Source organism: Tiliqua scincoides, chromosome 5 (assembly GCF_035046505.1).
Source record: "Tiliqua scincoides isolate rTilSci1 chromosome 5, rTilSci1.hap2, whole genome shotgun sequence".
In the NCBI taxonomy this organism is placed as follows: Eukaryota; Metazoa; Chordata; class Lepidosauria; order Squamata; family Scincidae; genus Tiliqua; species Tiliqua scincoides.
In genome coordinates, this window is record NC_089825.1 from 19,262,232 (window position 1) to 19,282,313 (window position 20,082).

At 44.2% G+C, this 20,082-nt stretch overlaps 1 protein-coding gene across 1 annotated transcript in view; it reads right to left on the bottom strand.

The window, feature by feature from the left end:
* Positions 1-1,833: 1,833 nt before the first annotated feature.
* The window catches only part of GPR158 (G protein-coupled receptor 158), a 136,742-nt gene continuing 118,493 nt past the window's right edge, over positions 1,834-20,082 (bottom strand). The window contains exons 8-11 of the mRNA XM_066627615.1: positions 11,563-11,701; positions 8,941-9,046; positions 6,368-6,514; positions 1,834-3,303 (exon numbers count right to left, since the gene is read on the bottom strand). Coding sequence (XP_066483712.1) covers positions 1,834-3,303; positions 6,368-6,514; positions 8,941-9,046; positions 11,563-11,701 — 1,862 coding nt within the window. The remainder of the gene's footprint in view (positions 3,304-6,367; positions 6,515-8,940; positions 9,047-11,562; positions 11,702-20,082) is intronic.

Below are 20,082 nucleotides of genomic sequence, written 5' to 3' on the forward strand. Positions count from 1 at the left end.
GACATTAAAAGTGCTATCAATAAGAATTACAAAAGCACATTGCAAATTAAGGCTGCAATCCTATGTGCCCTTCCTTGAAAGTAAGCCCCACTGAACGTTCTGGAGCTTATTTCTGAGTAAACTTCCATAGGATCTGGTAGTACAAGTGCTCTACAAGGGATTAATCATGGGAATTCATTTTTTGCTCTTATTTTTCATTTTTAACTGTCTCATCTTTCTCTTTCAGAAGGAGCTGTAGCTCCACGAAAGAGCATCTGCTTGGTGTTCTAGGTTCAATCTCTAGGTAGGACATGGAACAAAAATCCTCTCAGAAACCTTGGAGATGACTGCTGGTCAGTATTAACAATACTGAGTTAGATGGACCAATGATCTGACTCAGTATACACTACAGAAGTGTCCTGTGTTCCTACTTATCTCAATCAGAGTGGGGAAAGGCTGGGAAGTTTCTAATGGTCTTCTCACTTTCTGGTCTCTGGTGTTTAGCAGTATAATGAACAAGATCCTTCCGTGTTTAATTCCTCTTTCTAAAATGTATTCTGAGAGCAGTCTAGGAAAAGCTAATCACACCAGAATCCATTTTCTACCTTTCCACATTTTCCCTTTCTTAGAATAGGCTCAGTATAAAACACTGAGCAAGATAGTGATGAGGAGCGATGAAAGCAACACCTTCTGGAGTGGTAAATAATGTTTGCTATTTTTCCCCCCTAAAGAACAACAGATGCATTGTTCTCAGGTTTATTTTTAAACAGTGCTTAGTTTTTAAGCACCCTAGAAATAATAGATTCATTTCCCTAGGTGTGTGGTTTCCTAAAGCGACTTGGCTTCTGCTAAGTATAAGTTCATGATCACAAACGGACAAGTGCAAGACAAGAAACATACCTCGTATAAAAACCCTGAATCGTACAGCATCAAATTAGAAATGATAGAGTAAAACAACAAATTCACAATACAAACAGCACAACTCAAAAGTATTTTCTTATGGCCTGCGAGAGCCAATTAAAGTTCGCAGGAGGTTCTAGAAAGACGCAAAGGCCTACAGCAGGTATTTCAAATTGCAACATTAGATCCTCGGCAGATTGCATAAATGCGTTGTGTCACATAATAATATCAAAGTTATTTGCAAACGTTATACAAACTGGAATGCTTTAATATGAGACACAACAAAGTACATACGTTCTTAAGAAAAATAAGAGCAATCGTATAAAAATATAATTGAGGGATGCATTATGTTAGCAGTGCTATCAAGGGCGGCTAAAGGGGAGAGTGAAAATTTGTGTGTGTGTGTGTGTGTGTGTGTGTGTGTGTGTGTGTGTGTGTGTGTGTGTGTGTACACAATTTACCTCAACACATTTGGAGGCATCCTTTTGGTTTAAAGTCCCAAAGGTATTATTCGTCTGATTCAAGGCCTTTTAGAACAACTCCATTCAATCTGGATGATATTTAATGAATTCAGACCCATTGGTTAAACCAATGCAGGGCCTTTAGGACTAATTAGATCCAGTTTTATGTACTTTAATATACCCTATTTAACAACTCCACACATTTTACACCAAAAAAAAAAAAAATTCTAAAGGCATGGTTTTTTTTCTCATTCATTTGGAATGTAAACTCTTTAGGGCAGGGAAAGGCCATAGTTCCTCACGTTCCCAATCACACGGATAACACTGTTGGCACTCAACAATAAACAAACAAGAGACAATTGACGTTGCCTAGTTCCTATGTATTCAAGGTGCTCATTGTCTTGGTTTAAGGTATGTTCCTTTGGAATATGCAGATCCTTCTGCTTTTCTTCTTTCCTGTCCTTTTTTCCCCTTCCCTCTCAGTCTAAGCCTCTCATTTCTTTTGTGTTGCCGTTTTATTTGAGCTTAAACTGGTTGTGTTTGATAAAGCTATACTTTCTACTTTTGGTAGTTCAGGCGTCTCATACTCCCATGGACAGATATCCACACGAGATGGTAAAGGTTGCTGTAAGTGACCAGTTGTGGGCTTACTAGAATCAGAGGGAGGCACATTCCCTGCTGGAGAGGCTGCATTTTTTGTCTGCTCTCCCAGTCTATTGATATAATCTTTATCTGTGGTTTGTGCCGCACCTTTTCTGGGCAGTTCCTTCAGCTCTCCGGCACAAACGCTGGCTGCATAATGTTTATTCGCATTTTCACTTTTCATTCCAGATGCTTCTGGAGCCTTGGAACTCAAAGGCTTTTTCTGATCTTCTGCCAGGCTTTCTTGCTGGCTCTCCCAAGGGCATACATCATATCGGTCTATGGTCTTTTGATTGGATAGCTGAGAACCTTCTGCAGCCTTATATTGAGTTTTGCCCTGTAGCTGAGGAGGCTGGGAAGGTTTCTCTAATTCAGAGGAAGCAATGGAGACGTGCTTTTGAACTTTTGAGTCAGGAAGCCCAGACCCTGGACTCTGGTCATATATTTCCCAAGGACAAACTTCACCTATATCGATACAGTTCTGTGGCAGTGACTTACTTGCTCCCGCATCAGGATTTGCAGGCCCCTGACTGGTCCTTTGTTGTTTCATTATTCCAGATTTATGGGGCTTCCTCGATTCTTCAGCATGGGCAGAATTTTTCCGGTGGGAATCTTTATGGTCACTTTTCTCCGAGCTGGAGTGCTTTTTGCTGAGCTCTTTGCCCTTTTGTTGAGATTTGTGGGATTTGCCACTTTCTTCACTTTGAGCCTTGCCTGCTAATCCCAGTGTTTTTTCCTTGGCGCTGGCTATAACGCTCAGAGATTTCTGTAACATGGATGTTCTTGGGTGAAGTGGCTTCTTATCTGCGCTTAAATTGTGAGCACTCACTGATTTGCACACCAAAGGAACATTCTCAGTGGACACGGCTTCGACTTTTTCCGGAGATTTCTTGGTGGTTTTTTTCCCAGGTAGGGAGTCCAGCAAGGAATTCTCTGTAGCGATTATAACTTCCACACTTTCTGTCGTTAAACTATTAGACTCCTCTGACTGATCCCGAACATGGTCGTAAGTGCTGTGAGACTTTTTTAATGAGAAGACTCTGTTTCTCAAAGACTCCTCTTTTGGCTTGGCATGGCCACTGGAATCTGGGGAGTTTTTCTTTGTGGTGGCAGTATTCTTTAAACCTCCATGTTCCAGAAGATCCTTTTCCTCTCGGGAGCACTGCCTGGTGACCGTCTCTGGAATTTCAGTGATTCTTCGCATGATGGAGCGACCTAAGCCCTTTTTTGAGCACCTCTTTTTCTGAAGGTGTGGATTATTGGTGATCATCTTTTTCCTCTTGTAAATTTCCAACTGGGCATACAGTTTCTTCAGTTCATCCTGTGAAGCAAAGAACAAAACTAGTAAAGACTGTTGAAGGCAGTACAGTGCAGGGGTGGCCAAACTTGTTTAATGTAAGAGCCACAGGTATCTGAGAGATGTTTGGGAGCCGCAATAGTTAAGAAACACTTAAATTCTTTAAGGTATTTACTCACCACAAACATTAAACTTACATTTCAATCCAGTGGGCTCTCAGTTATACCTGGCAAATAATGATACAGCTTGAAATTGTTTTGTTTGTCTTTTATATTAATTGTGATGCAAAAAGGAGCTCAGCCAACATATTTCCGTGAGCCTCACATTATATGTCAAAGACCCACATTTGATTCCAAGCCATGGTTTGGCCACCTCGGTGTAGTGTAATGGTTAAGCTGTTGGGTTGGGGTGTTGAAAACCCAGTTCTAAATCCCTGCTTAGCTATGAAGTTTAATGGGCAAGTCAAAAATCATACAGGACTACATGCAAGGAACAGTCAATTCCATGATTCTTCCTCCTTAAGGTTTTTGTTTTGTGATAGTCTGGAGGCTGGAATAAGTCATGGAGACCAGTGGGTAAGAGCTACTTAACCCTTTCTATTTGCCATTTAAATTGCTCCACTTTTTTTAAATGCTATTTGCATTTAAATGCTACTTTTTTTCCTATGGGGAAAAGATATGGGGTTCTTACAGGAAGACAGTCACTGGGGAGATTTTGAATAGAAAAATGGCCGGAAGGGAAAGGGTTAAGCAGACCTCCTGATTTAAACCTCCTGTGCCTGTTTTGCATTAAAATATAATCACTTGTATTTGTCTCTCAGTCACTTTAAAGGATGGTTGTGAGCTAAAATTTCACTCTAAACTCCATGGAGGAAGGACATGATAGAAATAGATCAGATAGATCAGTGATTTTCAACTGCTGTGGCACAGCGATTTTCAACTGCTGTGCCATGGCACTTTGGTGTGCAGTGAATGGTCTGCAGGTGTGCCACGGGAGCTTGGGGGAGGGTAATTTATTTGCGGGTATAGTATTCTCTGACCTTTCCTAGAAAAAGAACACATGCATGTTTTGACTTGCATAGCTTCTTTGCCACATCATGTTATTTCTAAGCCCAAATGAAACTTGGTGGCTCAGCAACGCTAAGCTTCCTGTCCAAACAGGGAGAGGTGGGTCTATTTACTACATACCAACCAAAGTCAGAAAATGCATGAGTGGCAGCCAAGCAGATCTGAAAGAGGCACAGTTGTGGCTTTTGAGACTGGACAAAAATCGTGTCAATTTAATTCTACAAAGTTTGTCACTGCTGAGTAAAAGCATTGAAAAGTATTTTCAACACTGACAAGTATTTCCCACTTTTGCGACAGTGTGTGCTGGTGGAACGCATGTTCCCTCAGCACAGGCCCTCTTTAGGATTGGGTCGTAAGCGTATATTTTCCTGGCCTGAATCCTGCTATAGAAACTGGGGTTGTGTGCTATCCCAATCATTCTGAGTTAAATATCACACATCATCTGTTCAGGAAGAGGCTGGAGAGAACTGAACCTAATACTACATTCCCAATTCCTTCCCCCTGAACAGATGACCAGGAGAATAGAACACTAACCACACACACACACACACACACACACACACGCACACGCACGCACGCACGCACGCACGCATTGAACTAAGGTGCAAATGTGGACTTGGTCAATAAGGCAACTAAAAAACGCCACATTCTTAGGAGTGTACATTTCTTTGGATGAGAAATTAACTGGATGTCATACAGCTCAGCGTTATACAATGAAATCAAGGACAAACCATGTGACACAAACAGCCCAATCCTAACTAAAGCCCCCCCACTGATGCAGCCATGCCAGTGGAGCACATGCTGCATCCTGCCAGAAGGGGGAAGTTCTGGAGGCTTCTTCAAGGTAAAGGAACATTTGTTTCTAACCTTGGGGTAAGCCTCCACTGTCCCAATAAGTGATCTGTGCCACCATTTTGCTGATGCACAACTAAGGAGAGTAAGAGAGAGGGAGCAGGGGAAGGAATGAGGATAGGATCCTGGTGTATGCTGGTGTCGCTGAGATCCAGCCTCTGCCTCCCACCTCCCTGCCCAGAAACTCCGCCATTCCTCCCCTCTCCACCTTTTTCCACCTCCATGACCATTGCCTGTCCTCCACAATGGCTTACCAGCTTCAGCACAGGCTGCCCCCTGCAGCAGCATGCAGGGGCCATTGCCACCATTTGATGCTGTTCGTGCCAATTAGAATTGGGCCCAAAGTTATTCTTCAAAAGTGGTTGGAAGAGCTTGTCTAGGCTTTGAGACTAAGGGCGCAATCCTGAGGCACCCTTGGGCTGACACAAGTCCTTTGCGCCAGCCCAGGAGGGTTGCAAAGATGCTGTAAGGCACATTTGCGCCTCCTTGTGATTTGATTAGGCCAGCATGCAGAGGTGTACTGGCCCACAGAAGTTGAACTCAGCCTCCCCGCCGATGGAGGGACTGAGCCTTGCGTTGGCTGAGTTTGGCCAACAAAAGGCTCTGGGGTGGGCGAGGAGGAGGCGGGAGAGAGGTGTCCTGGGGCGGGGGAAGGCAGGTGGTAGGCAGCCCCAGAGTTGGGCAGGTAGGGAGTGGGAGATGCGGCTGGCACCTGGCAGTTATGCCGGATCCCAACCCCATTCCCTGAGCAGCGCGGAGCGGATTCAAGTCGATCCACTCTCCTCTGACTTGTGCCACTTCAGGAGGTGGCACAAGTCCGAGGAGACCTGTAGGAGCTGCAGTGGCTTACTTGGGGGTCAGAGAAAGAGTTTCCCCTTACCTTTGGCTGAGCCACTGTGGTGCCCTCTCTCTCACTGGATACAGCGCAAGTCTCCTGGCTTGCCTGTTCCAGCACAAGATAGGATTGTGCCCTCAGTTACTTTTCATTCTAGGAATTAAACAATGAATTGTCCTACAATCAACAGGCAACACCATTGCTGCTTACATTGGTCTCATTTTTGCGCATCATGGTTTTAATGGCGATTGAGCTGCCCACTGTATTATGAATATACTGAATATGTTTCATTTGGCATTAAACAAAAGACCAAAATAATAAACCTTTCACGTACCCTAATGTCCTCTGGGTCCAAGCTGTGTTCGCTCCAAGCCGAGTTGATACTGCTGTTCAAATAGGATCCAGATCTCCCCATGTCGAGTTCATCTTCGTAAGCTTCAGTAGCTATATCATCTCGTGGATTGTTGCTTGAATGGGAAAACTGAAAGATGGCATGAGATTTTACAACAAACGCATTGATCAATATAATAAGTAACATCAAAGAGCATGCACTAGTTCTTTTCTAAATTCCACTGGACGTGTCTGAACACTAAAGCCAGCTATCATTTGGTGTGATCAGTCATGCAGGGCTATAGTCCCAGAGGACGGGAGGGAGGGGTAGACATTTCCCTTAGAGATATTCCAGCTCAGTCACTGATCATCACAAAGACTGGGTGTGTGATTTGATTGTTACCATCTAGGCATGAATGGTTGTAGGATGGGGGAACGAAGAAGGGCTCTCATGAGAGTCTCTTCCTTCCCTGACCACTCTTCCAATCAGGTTGCTCCTTAGGGACTATCTAGATCAGGGGTGTCAAACTCATTTCATACGGAGGGCCACATAGCATTCATGATGCCTAATGACATCACTTCCGGCCCTCAGCAGGCAAGAAGTGATGTCATTAAACCAAAAATAAACACTTTCTTCTCACATTAGCTGCATACAACAAAAGAGAAACTATACGAATCTTGATCGTATTTCGAGATTTGGGAGAGCCCAATTTTCATGTGGGCTGCCCTTTCAGCAGTAACACCTCAGCACTACTCAGCAGCTGAAAGCCTGAGGGCCATATAAAAAGCTACTGCGGGCCACATTCGGCCTCCGGGCCTTATGTTTGACACCCCTGGTCTAGATGCAGAGGGTTGCTAGGAACAAGTCCCTGCCCATCCATCTGCTTGTACAGTTGGCAGTCTATCAACCAGATAAGATGGGGACAGGAGGGGGAATCATGGACCACTCACGGGGATGAAGCACAGCCACAGGAGTGTTTTCCTCTCTCCCCCTCTCCACAGCATGCCCCAGAGAGTGGTGCAAGCTTGCATGACCTCTGCATATACTAGGAATGGAATGAATATTAAGCAAATAGTTTTCTGAGACAATAACACATTCAATACACAACTACTCACTTAGGATCACGCAACTAATGAAGGAGTCAGAGTTGGGCTTCCTTATGAGAATTCCATTGCAAGCTATTTATTAACTCCCTAAAGACTGTCGGAGTTCTGCCAATAATATCAAGGGATTGGGAATCGTCCCATGTGCCTGTTTAGCTTGTTTATCCATGCTTATTCCATTGCATCTTGAAGTGCTCACATACCAAGCATTTCAAAATTAGCAAAAATAAAGAGTAGTTTACAATTCTTAGAGGCCAATCCTGATCAATTTAGCACTGGCAGCACAAGCGTACCACCAGCACTGGATGTCGCGAACGTGCTATAAGGCATGTCTGTGGCAATCTGAGAGGAGGGGGTGCTGGGTCAGGACCAGTTGGCACTGAGCCTCAGTGCTGCTCAGAGGGCTGGCTGGTGCTCCAGCAGCACTGGCCGGTGGTAAGTAGTATCGGGGCGAGAGGAGGCGGGGAGTGGGTGGAATGGGCTGGGGGAAGGTGGGGTGGGGGAAGGAATTGGGCAGGAAGGGATGGGACTGGAGGAGCTGTGCTCCTGTGAACTCTGTCAGGACAGAAGGCCCAATACAGAATTGCTCAACTCTGCACTGGCAAAAGAGCCAGTGGAGATTTGAGAAGCCCCATTGTGGGGTTTGGGGCTTTTCTCTTGGCAAATGGGATGAAAATTCCCTACCCCCCCCCGCCCCCCAGGGATCTCAAGATACAGGGGTAGCCACTTTGGTGCCACTATACCCAGCACTGGCACTGTCTCCTTTAGGAATGGGCTGCAAAAAACACATTAGTTGAAAAAACAGTTTAAGAAACGACAACATACAGCACAATCCTATGCACATCTACTCAGAACTAAGTCCTATTGTGTATTGAGTAAGTGGGGGCTTGCTCCCAGGAAAGAAAGTATAGGATTGTAGTGTTGGATAGCTACAAGTTATCTAAGCCACTTTTAGTATACTTTCTGCTTATACTATTGTGCTAAATAAGTAAACAATACCCTAACGCAGCTTTAAAAATGCGAGATTTCTCATGAGATTTCCTAATTTGGCCAAGAACAGCTTCTGCTCAATTGTATTGATCTGTCAGAGGGCCAAACTGCATGTTATGTGGGAGATCTGTGACTGGATCTCCTGATGTTTTTATTTTTACATGAAAGCAGGGGGAGGGACAGTGTTAGATGTCAGTGGCATGGGGGAGAATCACATTTGTCCCCCACTAAAAGAGCTTTCGAGAAGAGCTTGTATCCCCCACTAAAGAGCTAAAAGAAACTTTAGGAAGTGATTTAGACTGGGGGAACAGCACAGGGGTAAGAGTTAAAAGAGCCTCAACCACACCATACCCCCCAGATCTCTGATCTAACTTGGAGCTCCCAGAAGCTGCTTTAAAAATAAACATTACACTATATGGGGATAGAGTATTTGTTCCTACCATTTGACGGGAGAAAGAAAGGATTTGACAAGAGGAAGAATACCTTCGGGATCAGAAGCAACCCAACAGTGACTGTCACAGTCAAGTGTGTATGTGCAAAGAACAACATCAGCATCCAATCAGACTGAAGTCCTGAGGCAAGACTAAACCTGAAAATAGAATTCACAGAGTTGGCAAAAGCGTCCTCCTCCACCTTCCTCCCCCACATTAAATGTCAAATTCTTAATATTCCTGACAACATTAATAGAACAAAGAATCCACATATAAAGCTGCTGGGTTATTTTATTGAGTACTAGAGTATTGGGTGTCTCCATGCCTACTCACACAGTCTGATCCTGGGGCTCTTGGTGTGTATGTGAGGAGTCTCATGTGAACACCTGTTCATGAGCATGCAACCCACTGGTGCACAAAGCCACCTGCTACTCTTAAGTACATAAGAAGATAAGAAGAGCCCCGCTGGATCAGGCCAAAGGCCCATCTAGTCCAGCTTCCTGTATCCCACAGTGGTCCACCAAATGCCCCAGGGAGCACACAAGACAACAAGAGACCTGCAACTTGGTGCCCTCCATTGCATCTAAGTGGGTAACTTAGGATGCAATCCTAACCCCTTATGTCAGTGCTTTTCTGCACTGGCACAGCAGTACCAATGGGATATGTGCTGCATCCTGCAGTTGGAAGTCACTCACAGAGGCCTCCTCAAAGTAAGGAAATGTTTGTTACCTTACCTTGGAGCTTTATTGCCCTTATGTCAGTGCTGGAAAGCACTGACATAAGGGGTTAGGATTGTGTCCTTAGGTAGCTAAGTGGGAGGAGGAATTGCTTGGGCCCTTTGTGTGCATATCAGAAGACAGAGTTTTGTGCCAGATATTAAAATGAGTGTAGGGTTGCTGCTGAAAATGGCAACCCTACAGAAAGTGAACTTCTTCCTTTCATTAAAGCAGGGGTCTCCAAACCTTTTGGCAAGAGGGCTGCATAAAATATCTGGCATGGTGCTGGAGGCCGAAAAAAAAAACTTAAATATAAAATCTATATAAATAAATTAGAGATGGAACTTAGATGAGTGAATAAATGAATGAATGGGCTAATTCATTCAAACTCTCTGGCCCTTAGAACACTCTCCAGGTGCAACCAGAGCATAGTTCCAGTCATGTTTGGCCAAATGGGCCAGAGGCTTTCAGGGGACAAGAGGCTGGCCGTGGGCAGGATAGAAGCTCGCTGTGGGCCACATCCGGCCCTCGGGCCAGGGTTTGGAGACCACTGCATTAAAGTCTAGTTTTTCAACCTTCCCACACCTGTAATTTTTCCCATAAATGGTTAATAGCATTTGGGGGGGGGGGGAAGAGGATTTAATTTGGGGAATTGGTGTGGGAACAAAGGGTTAACCTCTATGCTCTATACCAGTTCTTCCCAACATTTTTTCACTTGCGTACCCCTTGGCAGCTTTTTTCCATGAATTATACCCCTCATATTAGCCCCACAAGGCATTCCAACGCCAGCCCTACAAGGCATTCTAAGGCCTTTTCCCACCATTATTCCATTCTTTTTCAAGTACCCCTAAAGGTCTTGGAAAGTACTCCTAGGGGTATATATACCCCAGGTTGGGAACCACTGCTCTGTACCAAAGCTCCAAAGCAAATTGCCCTGCTAGCTGCTTGAAAAAGGCATTATGGAACTTCCATGATCTCACATCTCGTTTGTTGGCCCTAACTAGTAATGGCTCCACTCAGGCTTAGAACTCAGGTCAGAAAGAATTAAGTATCCCACCCCCATCACCAGCAAAGTAGTTTATTGTTTTCAATTCCAGTTCTGAGTCTGTTTCAGACCCTGTGACAGTCTCAACAATGCCACTGAGTGTAAGAGAGGGTCTAATCTTATCCTTAGTAGAACACCTCTCACATGCTTGCCCCTCTAGGGTCCCTATAAAGAAAGGAAGTGGGGGAAGGAGATGAGATGTTGACAGGTAGATGAATGGGAAGAAGGCAGGCAGAGTGTAAATTCCTCCCTAACTCAAATTAAAATCCAAACCAGGGAACAACTTTTTTTTGTTGCAATGCTTTTCTCACACTGGAGAACACCATGATGAAATTGTCAGATTTTACTTTCCAACCACCGCTAATATAAAATTCACCAGCCTGACTGGTCATGATTTGAAGCTCCTAGTGGTCTTCCATCCATTGAGCTCACCCAGCCTATACCCGCATAGCTTCAGCAATGCTACAACCTCAGCAACAACCAGGTAATTCTTGGGACCTACAATAGCATCTCTAGAATAGGGTGTATTTACGAGAAAGGGTGTATTTATTTTGGTGAAAGTACATGGGCTGATCAGCTTTTTTGGTGGTGGTAGGGAGAGATACAAGTCACCGCACTCTGTGAGAATGGATTAAAGAAGGGATTGGCTCTGCTTGCTTGAATTTCTTATTTACTTCCAACACAAACAACATACCTGTGAGAAAGTCCTACCTGCATAATTAATAGGTAGGCAACACATAGCTTTCAGCTGCCTAAGAAAATCTTTAAAGGATTTCTCAGTCTGCAGAATAAATGCGTTTGCCAGGGCTGTCAGTTATGCATTTCAGCCCAATTAACCATTTTAAGGTGCACCATGGGAAGAAACTTGAAAGCAAACACTTGAGGACTAGAGATGCCACGACAGGCCACTTGCCTAATTGTATGGAATACAGCGGAGATAATGAGCTCAATGTGAACTGCAACGGTCATATAACGTGGCTCGTGAAATGCCGAGGGTACTGTCCGCACTGCATAGCAGAGATAAACACCCCACAAGAGGAATAAAAATTCAGCTGCAAGAGGAACAAAAAGAAATATTTTACCATTAGTAGGTGTGGTTCATAAATGCGGGAGGCAACTTGAAATTCTCAATCACATTCCTTTCGGTTTCCATTCCTATATACAAAAGCAGTGATTGGGCGTATGCATGTTAAAGCATCTTTGAACCATGTGGTTTCTATTCTTACACAGTCAGCATGATGCAGTGTGTGGACTCCCAAAAGCATCCAGGAATCCTGCAGAACTTGGCTTCCCCTTCATTCATTTCAAGGGGAAGGCTATGGCAGCTTCCTGCACACAGTGGAACGTGTGTACCCAATTTGCAGTACAGTGTTTCTCTTTATACTGTCTCTTGTTTCTCCTGTTTTAAAAGCATCCACAGAGGCTTACAACCAGAAATACACATTAAAAACAATCCACACAATAAAACAATAGTATAAGCAGTAGCCAGCCCAGAGAAAAACAAACCAAAATCAGCAGAAACCAATAAAAAGAAAAATGAAGTGGACTAAAACTAACCCACTATGCCTGCTCCTATACGCCTTGTCGAAAATAAAGATTTTTTACAAGGGCTGAGCAGTAAGTTCTCCCATGAGACAGTTCAGCATGCGTTTGGGAGGATGGAGGGGTTGGCCTATAATGCGTAGCCTTTTCACAGTGGAAGGGCTTCTCTAGGCAGCTGACACTTCTGTCCCCCCCAGTGGCACTCAGAATGATGCTGCTGGTTGAGGTTGTCTTGCTCTGATAGGTCTTCGGGGAGGATACATGGCATTTGTTGGGGGGCCACCAGGAAGAGCCCATGAGAAATCATGCCCTCAAACATTATAGAAATTGCTCCCACATGTTTGTAGCATCTGATTTGGACTGAGAAGTGAGGTGGGTGGGTGGATTTTAACAATTTTAGTTTTTACACTTGGCAACAAGACAGGTGGGAAGGGGCTGATCAAACCTCTTAGAGAAAAGAGTTCTGGAATGTAGGTGCAATGGCCCCAAATCCAATGTCACATATCCATGTGTTTAAGTCAGAAGTGGGAAGATGTACAGCAGGGTTTAAGGTGATAGCCTAGAAGAGCAGACAGGCTCATATGGAAGAAGGCAATGAAGCCCCCATGAAATGAATGAAAACATCCTAGAGCAGCAGTTCTCAAACTGTGGGTTACAACCCGAGTACTAGTGGGTCATGGGGCCAGTGCTACCTGGAAGCCACAAGGCATTCTGGGCCATGTTGTGTCCCAGAACGCCTTGTAGCTTCTGGGTAGCACCAGTGCGCAATCCACTTTCTTGGCAGTGTTGCACCCCGCAACACCTTACAGCATTGCATTCTGGGTGTGACGCAGAAGCCGCAAGTCATTCTGGGGTGTGATGCAGCTGCCACAGTTGATAAAGTGGGTCATGGTGGTAAAAAGTTTGAGAACCAGTGCTCTAGAGAGCAACAGAGATCAATCTCCATGTTGAAATCACTATGCCTGCAAGACACTGCTAGATGAACTTGAATAAGATTTTCTCATAACCTTGGAATCATTTGCTTTTGCTTTAAATGACTATATTAACTGATGAACTGCATAATTGGCCCAGTGAAATGATGCCTTTGATTAACCCACACTTGACATTATTATGCCTTTGCTTACAACGTGGTATCATTTAGACACTGGAACAGTGGAGTGAAATGCCATAACCTGTTCCAGGTCAATTCTCCATTTCAGGTTAGAACAGCACTTTTCAAACAGCAGTGGGGAAAACAGATTAACAAAAAATAGCAATGCCATATACCTTCCAAGATGTCAGAATAAAAGTTGGTGTGAATGTTCAGGACCCAATTCTGATTCAAGCATCAGCTCAACTCCACAATCATGTACTTATTTTTAATGCTTACTTTTCTATCTGCCTCTCTTTCATCATGAAACTCCAGGCAGCATGCATGGGTTTCCCAAGGAATCACCCATCCAAACACTGATCAGACCTGCTTAGCTTCAGAAAGATGACAGGATCACATGCCCTGGGACCAGCAGGACAAGAGTAGGCTTGCTTCTGAATTTGCCTTGGTCAGTCTGGAAAGGACTCCTTGGTGCCAGGTGGGGTGGAAGTGTTTTCAGAGCAGCATCAGGGTCTGCTTATTGCAGAAATTTCAGCATCCTCTGAACAGTGCCATGATCGCATAAGGTGTTGGCAGTGTAAGATCCTTTCTCCATAAGCACTGGTCATGCCAAATTTTTACAGCTTGCTAGGCAACCTCTACAGGGCCTTAGGATACCCTAGGTTATTCTAGGAGGCTGTCTTGCATACTTGGATCATGCCTGATGCAGCCAGGAAACAATGAAAACACCACCCACTGGCTGGTATGCTGGAGGCTTGGAACATGTGCAGTTGCTTTCCAGAGCAGCTCCTCTTTGCATGCTTTGACCTGGGTATGTGAAGACATACCAGCAAATCCTCTTTGCACATGACTGGAGTGAACTGTGGAATCTATTCTGGCTTACGCAACATGCTCTAGCATTTTGGAAGAATGAAACAGTTCTACCTTCCTTGCTCATTGCTGAAACTTCAGGGTGTAGAACCATGACGTACATTTATTTACAGCCCAATCCTAGCCACACTTCCATGGGAGTAGGTGCCATTGACTCTAATGGGACTTACTTCTGAGTAGACGTGCATAGGATTGGGCTGTTATTGATTTATTGACTTATTTAAAATATTTTTACCCTGCCTTTCCTCTGCCGGAGCAGATGACACAAACACACACACACCATTTTCAAGGGCAACGTGGCAAGATGCAAAACACATAATAACTGAATGAAATATCTAATATGATACCTGAATGACCATTGTACCATACTAGCCTATGCACTTCCTTTTAAAGAAAGACATTTCTAGGTAAGGTCATTTCTTTTTAATGGTATCATATCAAAGGCAGCGGGTCCATGGGTCTTATAAATGGTGCGTGACAAGGCTTGAAGTTTGAGCCACAATGGCTCCTGGTGGATTAAAACATTTCTCTGAACAATTGCACTGAAGAGCTAAATGGACGAAAAAGAGGCCAATGGAAATGAAAAGCCAGACTAGACTGCTGCTGTTTCCACTTCTAACCACAAAAGGACAGAGCATTGTCTCACTCCAATATTATCGCTTAGCCGTCCTGACCTAGAATATTTTCTGCACTGTATCTGGAATACACGCATACATTTAGAAAAGGATTAAAGAGAGGGAATAAAAAGAGCAATGAAGAAAAATTAACCTAGCTACTGGGAGTCATTCAGGAAAGATAAATGTTTTCTAGTAATACAACCTACTAGTTTTAAATGTAAAAATGAAACAAACAAGTGTGTAAATAAACAAACATTTATTTATTCTGGACAGGTTTGTTCTGCCTTTTGACCTCTGAACAGGCCTCTATGGGTTTGCATCACCTGATGCAGGAGGTCAGCACATCATCCCCCTGATGGACCTCCTCCTGTACCAGACCATAAACAATAAGTTACAACAGCGTATGCACAGCCTAAATGCAATGGCATCACTAGGGTTGGTGTCACTCTCATTAACTTCATTTATTTAAATATAGAACAGTGCAGATCACCCAACAAATCAGTAACCAACAAAAAACCAGTGGCCAATTTGATGACACACACAACTGAATAAGAGTTCTAGTATTGGCTCTGATCCATGGAAATGAGAGTTGACTCTTACTGACACCTTATTGGCTTCCTGTACCTCATTGGCTGTCGGAACAATCAGTCTCATTGTTAAGGGAGTTAAGGAAAACCACTTTTTCCTAACATAAAGCAGTTGTGTTTTCCTTTTCTGGGTGTTTTTTTTTTTACTATAACTTTTTATACAAGAGAGATATCTCAGCGTGGTTCATTTCATTGCAATCCACATGAAATTCCACATCAGATGAGGTATAACATGATGGTATTTCTCAAAAATACTAAGGTTTTCACAATTTTGGTCAGTAGTGGTGTCACCCCCCCCCAAGTGCATCACCCTGTGCGGCCCGCACCCCCACAGCCCCCTAATTACGCCAATGCCTAATGGTAATTCAAAAGGCTGGCTCTCGAAAAGGCTAGAAATAGGATGTTGAGCTCATTACAGCATTTAGTTTTTCACCAGCTTCCAAAATAGGAATCCTGTTAATGATTAGGTCATGAATGAATGTTCACCTATCCCAAATCACAAAGGAATTGTGATTTAAGAATTAAAATTAAATCAATATATTTGTCATATCCTTGGGAACATTCCCCACTGAAATGTTTAAGAGAATGGGTTACCAAAGGTCATTTAGGTGATCAGATCAGACCAGTTGAATGTGTTTCCCCAGTTTCTCTCTTTTGCTCTCTCCCTTTCCCCCTCTCTCTGCCTTTGTTTATGTATCCTGCAGCAGATGCCCTTACCTCCTTTATGAACGCCTACATCACACTTTGAGAACAGTGACTACAGGGCAATCTTGCAACACAGAGAGACTGCCAAACAGAAAACTGAATCATTTTATCCCTTAACAGTGCCTACCACTCATTTCTTCTCCTTCTTCCACTTGAAAACCAAACAGGGTGGGTGGGGGATGCCAATATATGTGCATCAGGCATTCCAAAATGTAAGGCTTTTAGCATGGGAAATGTGAAGGCCTTCCCAAGATGTTGTTGCAAAGGTGTCTCTTTTCAGGAATCTAGGGGTAAACTTGGCTTTCGATTATTCTAGTACGAATTGCAACAAAAAAGTAATCCATCCTCAGCATTGTCTGTGGTCCACATAAACACTTCCCTTCCTTCCTCTTCTTACCCTGTCTGTAGTTGCACAGGGTCATCTCTAATCCGCTGCTTCACTCTAGTCTTGAGTCCTTTAACTAAACTGTGCTGGGACATGTCTGCATCTAGTTGTGTAGCTATAGGGGGTGCAAAGCACTAGTTTTGCACAGTGCCTGTTTTGTCAAATTCCTGTTCCAAGCTTCGCCTAGAGAACCTATGCCCACTTTAAGCTAATTAGCTGCCTTTTGTTCCCAACTATGGCCCTAGTTCTGCACTGCAGCACTGCTGGACCACCACCACCAGGGTAGCTTGCCTGTTCAACCTGCAGGGGTCCTCCTTCCTCCCCTCTCCTGCCACAGCTTCTCCAGCCACCACAGCAACACCTTGGTCCTCAGCAGATCTTGGGCATGGCAGTCACACACCAGACTCCAGTGTCTCCAGCAGTCACTGTTCTGGCAATCCTCAGAAGTCCATTTGCCCATTAGTCAGTTAGTTCATTGGTCAGTCAGCAGGCCCAGTAGTCCATCAGCCAGTTCATTAGTTCCTCAGTCCATTAATCCGTCAGTTTGGTTTTCTCACTTTCCTTCCTCCAAGCTCCTTCCTTGCACTCACACACTCTCACTGCTCCAGGTACTGCTTTTATCCCTGTAATGACCTGGCTGCCTCTAGTGGCTGCATCTGTGCAGCACACTCACTGCAATCTAAGACCCTAGTGTTAACCCCATGCTTGCCTGCCAGAGCAAAGGGCCTCTGTTGACACCACACAAAAGTGGGATCTTGCACATTTCTATTACAGTGCCTCACTATGGCGTGCAAGTGGCCCTTCTCCTTTCCCATTGGAGTCATTCTGGGCCACTAGAGCAAAATAGGAGATGCCTCCAAAGGGGAGGGGGAGGGTTCACTTGCATGCCGCAATGATGTGCTGTGCAAAACGTAGTACTTTGCACCCTCTCTAGCTGTGCTACTGCCTCCACTTCTCCGACAATGAACAGCAGAAGCTTCAGTGCAAGAGACCTGGACGTGGCAAGATAGCAAAAGACTCTGGTCAAGAGACCTGACCTCTCCAAGCTAGCACACCACTCTCTCAGTCCTACGGTCCTTAATTTACTCTTCTCCTTGGTTTCCTTAGCAACCTGCCATTCCTCTTTATTTTGTTCTGTGGTCCCTCTTACCTGTACACCCAGGTGCCGCTATCTTGGATCTTGTGAGATTTTGTGAGATTCAAGATGGTAGCACCTGGCTGTGCCAGGAAGAAGGAGCTGTGGGGACATCATGACCCCGGTAAGTTTGGGAACCACTGCCCTATGCCTAATTTATCTTTGTAATCCTGATCAGATTTTTCAGATAGCCGTTGCCACGATTAACCTATGCTCTATGCCAATACAATGGAACACAGATAAGATTACTGTCTCCAAAGTTTACATTTAGAAAGTGGTAATGTTTTAGCTGCAGAGAATAATTTGTATTACATCTGTAATCCCACAGAGAGAAATCCTTTTCAGATCAAGGAAGATTAAGATGATACATCTTCCAGCCAAACCTAACATTAACATTATTTAATTAGAAATAACAAACATATCATTCTCCTTGGAAAAAAACAATCTATTATCCTAAGTACTAATTACCCGGCCTCAGTGTATCATGCAGAATTGTGCTGGGAAGGGGGGGAAATCAGGTTCATATAATTAAATCCAGACTAACATCACAGTTTGCACTGAAAGTCTGCAGATGTTACCAAAATTTGTTGCGCTTTTTATGTGGGTGTTAGACTGTAACCCTATAATTCTGATTATAAAGTGAGAACATTAGGATTTTAGGATAATGGTTGCTCTGATGACAATAAAGCAGCCTGTTTTAACATGAATAGATTAAAAAAATATTTTGCATGTTCATGTGCAAAGCCCTGGAGACCATACATGGGCAACAGTGGCCCACAGAACTTCCATCGTAAACAGCAAGTAGGTGACAGTGGTGCATTGGGGCAGGGAGTGGGCTAGGCTAGGGGTAGTTTGGGGGTGGGGGAGGGATCTTAGCATCAACAGCATACACCAGATCCTAGCCCCCTCCCCAGCCTGGACCTGCCTCCAATCCTATGCATGTCTACTCGGAAGTAAGTCCCATTAGTGTCAATAGGGTTTACTCCCAGGGAAGTGTGAATAGGATTGGGCTGAGAAGTTCTTCACCAGCAAAAGAAGTGGTATAGATCTGAGATCCACTGGTGACCAGGTGGCCTATGGAGAGGTACATAATGTCATTCTGGGCAGGAGGTCTGGTCTAGAGGGTTGAGACTCCGTTTGCCTGAAGATAACATCCGAAGGTCGCCAGTTCGAGGCCACCAATACCGTGAATGGCGAAACCTTGAAGCAGCTGACAAGCCCAGCTGAGTTATTCCACCTGCTCTTGGAGAGATGAAGGAGCTGCTTGTCAGCCTACGTGGGAGGAATCTGGAGGCCAGAAAGTGATAAAAGACCATAGAAGATCCATCTGAAATGTTGTGCGGTTCTTGAAAGACAGAACTTTTCTTCAATTGTAAAAATCCCTATCAGGATTTAGAACAGCCTGCCCATGTAAACCGCCTTGAATTAAAGTCTGAGGAGGAATCTGACGACCAAGAAAGGCGGTATATAAATGCCTGTATTATGATTATGATTATGATTATTCTGGCCCAAAGCTTGCAGGCTGTGATGGTGCACTGCACACTCTGGGCTGGCAGGGGATAGGATTAGGTTTTAAGTCATTGTTAACTCCACTCAGGCATCCAATGACATAGACCACAGGCTATAGTGCTTGTTTTCTTTCAAGAAAAGAAGATAGGCTCTACAGGGATACATGGTCTATCCTGGATTAGATATTAAGACCCATAATCAAAGCATCAGGAAACATAAGCTTCTAGAGGGGAAAAGGAATATACAGTATCTTAACAAGCTGCCACATGAGCAGTGCACAATTTATAGCTTAAAAAGCAGAGCTAATGTAAACCAGAGATGGCCAACTGGTGGTGTATGGACCAGATCTGGTGCCAGAACAACCAAAGACTAAAGCCTTGTCTCTACTCCACTCATAAATGCTCATCTTACTGTTACATCTCTGATCTGTAACATATAAATGTACACATTTGTATGCTATGCATGAACACAGGTGCAAAACAGCTAGGGTGCCTTTAGCAAGATGGTACTAACTAATGGATCCTGTTAAACTGTATCTACTGAATTCAGGCTCCACACAGCTATTAGCAACCTCTGGTTATTTACAATGTTATTATATACAGGTCTTGTGCAGGACTCCTTATTCAGGCCTGTAGCATGGTTTCTCCTAGTCCAGCATTTCTCAAACTGTGGGTCAGGATGCAAGCCAATTTCAGGTGGGTCACGCAGCACCTAGCTCAGTCACCATTGAAAATATAGAGCTAAAAATACGAGGTACAGAGTTGCTGGGCAGGGCTGGCTCCTCGTAGGAGAGAAGCATGCTGCTTTGCCCTGGTGGGATGTGGAAAGAGGGAAGGCCGTGTGGTTGGAGACAGATCCAAGTCTGCATTCTGCTTTGACTTCTGAGCTGGAATGTTTGACTTCTGAGGTATGCAAAATAACAGCACGAGCGTGTTGTATAATGGGACCTTTGGCTGATCATGCCTTAGGTTTGAAGCCTAAATTGATAGTGCC